Raw genomic sequence first — 3,101 nt, forward strand, 5'->3', positions numbered from 1 at the left:
TAATTATAATATTATTATAATATCATATTATATGATAAAATAATAATATTAGAGTTATTAATATAATTATAATATTATTTATTACAATATTATATTATATTATATTATATTACGAGTCTGAATTTTAAATTGGGAAGGTTATAAATTTTAAATTTCATTAAGGGTATTATGAGCATTATGAAAGTTTCATTAATTGTATTATACTGATTCTCGCACAATCTAAAAGTTAAAGTTGTCTTTAGGCTGCTTCTGATTTTGGCCGTAGATTCTTAAAAAATTCTTCAAAAAGTGCTTTTGAAAAAATTTATTAAACACTAAAATCAACTTCTGTTACAAGCAAAAGCTGATTTTGAGATGAAAAAGCAGTACTAAGCCAATAACTGTTCCCATGTGCCCTTTTTCCCTTCCAACAAAGAAGAGAAACCATTAAACCAAGGAAAATAGTAGAAAATAGGCCAATATGAAAAGTTTAAGAAAGTATATAGGTTAATTTTTAGTTATAGAAATTAATAGACTATAACTTGTCAAGTTATGGTTTATAACAAGATAAGTTATGGACAAACTTGTCAAGTTATGGTTCATAGTCAGACAAGTTATAGACAATTATGGATAATAACTTGTCAAGTTATGATTCATAACCAGATAAATTATGGACGAAAACAATAATTTGACCTATTTATTAACTCATATAAACTATTAACCTATTAATTTTAATTCATCTCAAATTTTAACATATTTTCCTCTTTCTCCCTTAAACCAACTGCTGAATCCATTCTCCCTCTGCTTTGCCAAAACCAAGTAACTGGTCCAGGCCCATTTCATGGAATACTGGGCCTTTAATGCAGCCCACCAACTAAACCGCTCAGCTGTCATCTTCTTCGTCCTCTCTCTCTCTCTCTATCTCTAGTTCACAGCTTACACTTTACAGCAACCACAGCACTGATAACGTTCCAACTAATCGACAGTCGACAAACCACCATTATCCTCTCCGGTGCAATTCATGGCGATCCAATGTCGCTGTTTCTAAGAAAACCCACGAAGCTATCTCTCTTCCTCCGCCGAATTCCACACTCCCAACCCAGCTCCTCCTCCTCCGATCATGGCCAACTCCACCGGCGCTTCTCTGCCGAGCTACGCCATGCCCATCGAGGACAGCGACAAAAACGGCAAGTCCGATTTCCTCGTGGTGGCTCTCTGCCCCTGTCTGGTATGCCTCATTCTTCTCCTCATCGTGATATCCATCGTTCTTGCTGTCAAGTTCCATTTATTCTGTCACACTCCGCTTCATTCTCTGCTCTACAAGAACAAATGCCACTAAAGTTTGGAATTTTATCAACGAACCATGATAATTCGCATGAAAAAACGGTCAATTTTTATAAATTCTATCGGGGGTTTTGTAGTTTTTCTGGTAGTGATAATACTGATTCTGATGCTGAAACGGATGCTGAGAGTTGCGATGGTGACGAGAGAGGCGAGGATGAAAGGGAGTCTGTGGGGTCCAGTGCGGATCCGAAGGAAGTTGATAGAGTCTGCAAGGTGCTCGACGAAATGCTTGTGTTGGATCGGAACATGGAGGCGGTTCTTGACGAATGTGGGATTCATTTGTCGCATGATTTGGTTGTGGATGTGTTGGAAAGGTTCAGACATGCGTGGAAGCCAGCTTTTCGATTCTTTTATTGGGCCGGTGGGAAACCGGAGTTTGTTCATGATTCTAGGACTTACAATTCCATGATGAATATATTAGGGAAGACTAGACAGTTTGAGACTATGGTGTCTATGCTGGAAGAGATGAGAGAGAAAGGAGAACTGACAATGGAGACTTTCATGATTGCCATTAAGGCTTTTGCTGATGCTAAAGAGAGGAAAAAGGCTGTTGGGATGTTTGAGTTGATGAAGAAGTACAAATTTAAAGTAGGTGTAGACACTTTTAACTTCTTGCTTGATACTCTTGGTAAGGCCAGGCTCGGAAAAGAAGCACAAGTGCTTTTTGAGAAGTTGAAAGGAGGGTTCACACCAAATTTACAGACTTATACCGTGCTGCTTAACGGCTGGTGCAGGGTGAAGAATTTGATGGAGGCCGGGAGGTTGTGGAATGAGATGATTGATGCGGGGTTTAAACCTGATGTTGTTGCACATACTATTATGCTTGAAGGGTTGTTGAGGAGTAAGAAGAGGTCTGATGCAATCAAGTTGTTTGAGGTCATGAAGGCCAAGGGTCCACGGCCCAACATTAGGTGCTATACGGTTTTGATCCGGGATTTTTGCAAGCAAGGAAAAATGAAGGAAGCGGTTGAGTGCTTCAATGATTTGCTTGAATCTGGAAACCAGCCCGATGCTGCAGTTTACACTTGTTTGGTCACGGGGTTTGGCAATCAGAGAAACATGGACATGGTGTTTGAAGTTTTGAAAGAGATGAAGGAAAAAGGGCACACACCTGATGGGCGGCTGTACAATGCCCTGATTAAACTAATGACCAGCCGGAAAATGCCTGATGATGCAGCAAGGATATACAAGAGGATGATACAAAGTGGTATTAAACCAACAATCCACACTTATAACATGATGATGAAGTCCTACTTCCAAAGAAGAAATTTCGAAATGGGTTGTGTTGTGTGGGATGAGATGATTCAAAAAGGGTGTTGTCCTGATGATAATTCATATACTGTTTTTATCGGAGCGCTTATAAGGCAGGGAAGGTCAGGAGAGGCATGTAAATATATAGAGGAAATGATAGAGAAGGGAATGAAAGCTCCTCAGCTTGATTATAACAAGTTTGCAGCTGATTTTTCGAGAGCTGGTAAACCTAACATACTGGAAGAGTTGGCTCAGAAGATGAAGTTTGCAGGCAAGTTTGAAGTTTCCAATGTGTTTGCAAGGCAGGCTGAGATGATGAAGAAAAGGGTTCAGAGAAGAGATCCTATTAGAGCTGATGGCAAGTGTAACTAAGTTACTTGCCGAGGGCCAATGAATATTTTCGTTTATGGCTTATGCCTATAAGAGTGAAGTTTGAAAATGTTGTAACTCATTGGTTATTGCCTTGTCATTAAATAGCCGTCTGTGTTCTGTATCATACGAGTTATTACATTCTCATAGTTTGGTTT

General features: G+C 39.1%; 1 protein-coding gene across 1 annotated transcript; it reads left to right on the forward strand.

Moving 5' to 3' along the window:
- The first annotated feature begins 945 nt into the window (after window positions 1–945).
- Window positions 946–3,101, forward strand: LOC21390581 (pentatricopeptide repeat-containing protein At3g62470, mitochondrial). Its single transcript, XM_024163364.1, has one exon. It carries the CDS (start codon window positions 1,012–1,014, stop codon window positions 2,944–2,946), a length of 1,935 nt encoding a protein of 644 aa, XP_024019132.1. The 5' UTR covers window positions 946–1,011; the 3' UTR covers window positions 2,947–3,101.

The sequence above is a fragment of the Morus notabilis genome, unplaced genomic scaffold, assembly GCF_000414095.1.
Source record: "Morus notabilis unplaced genomic scaffold, ASM41409v2 Scaffold299, whole genome shotgun sequence".
Lineage (NCBI taxonomy): Eukaryota > Viridiplantae > Streptophyta > Magnoliopsida > Rosales > Moraceae > Morus > Morus notabilis.

What these genes read in the sequence shown, in the direction of transcription:
- LOC21390581 (XM_024163364.1), top strand. Translation starts at nt 1,012, where the DNA reads ATGTCGCTGTTTCTAAGAAAACCCACGAAGCTATCTCTCTTCCTCCGC.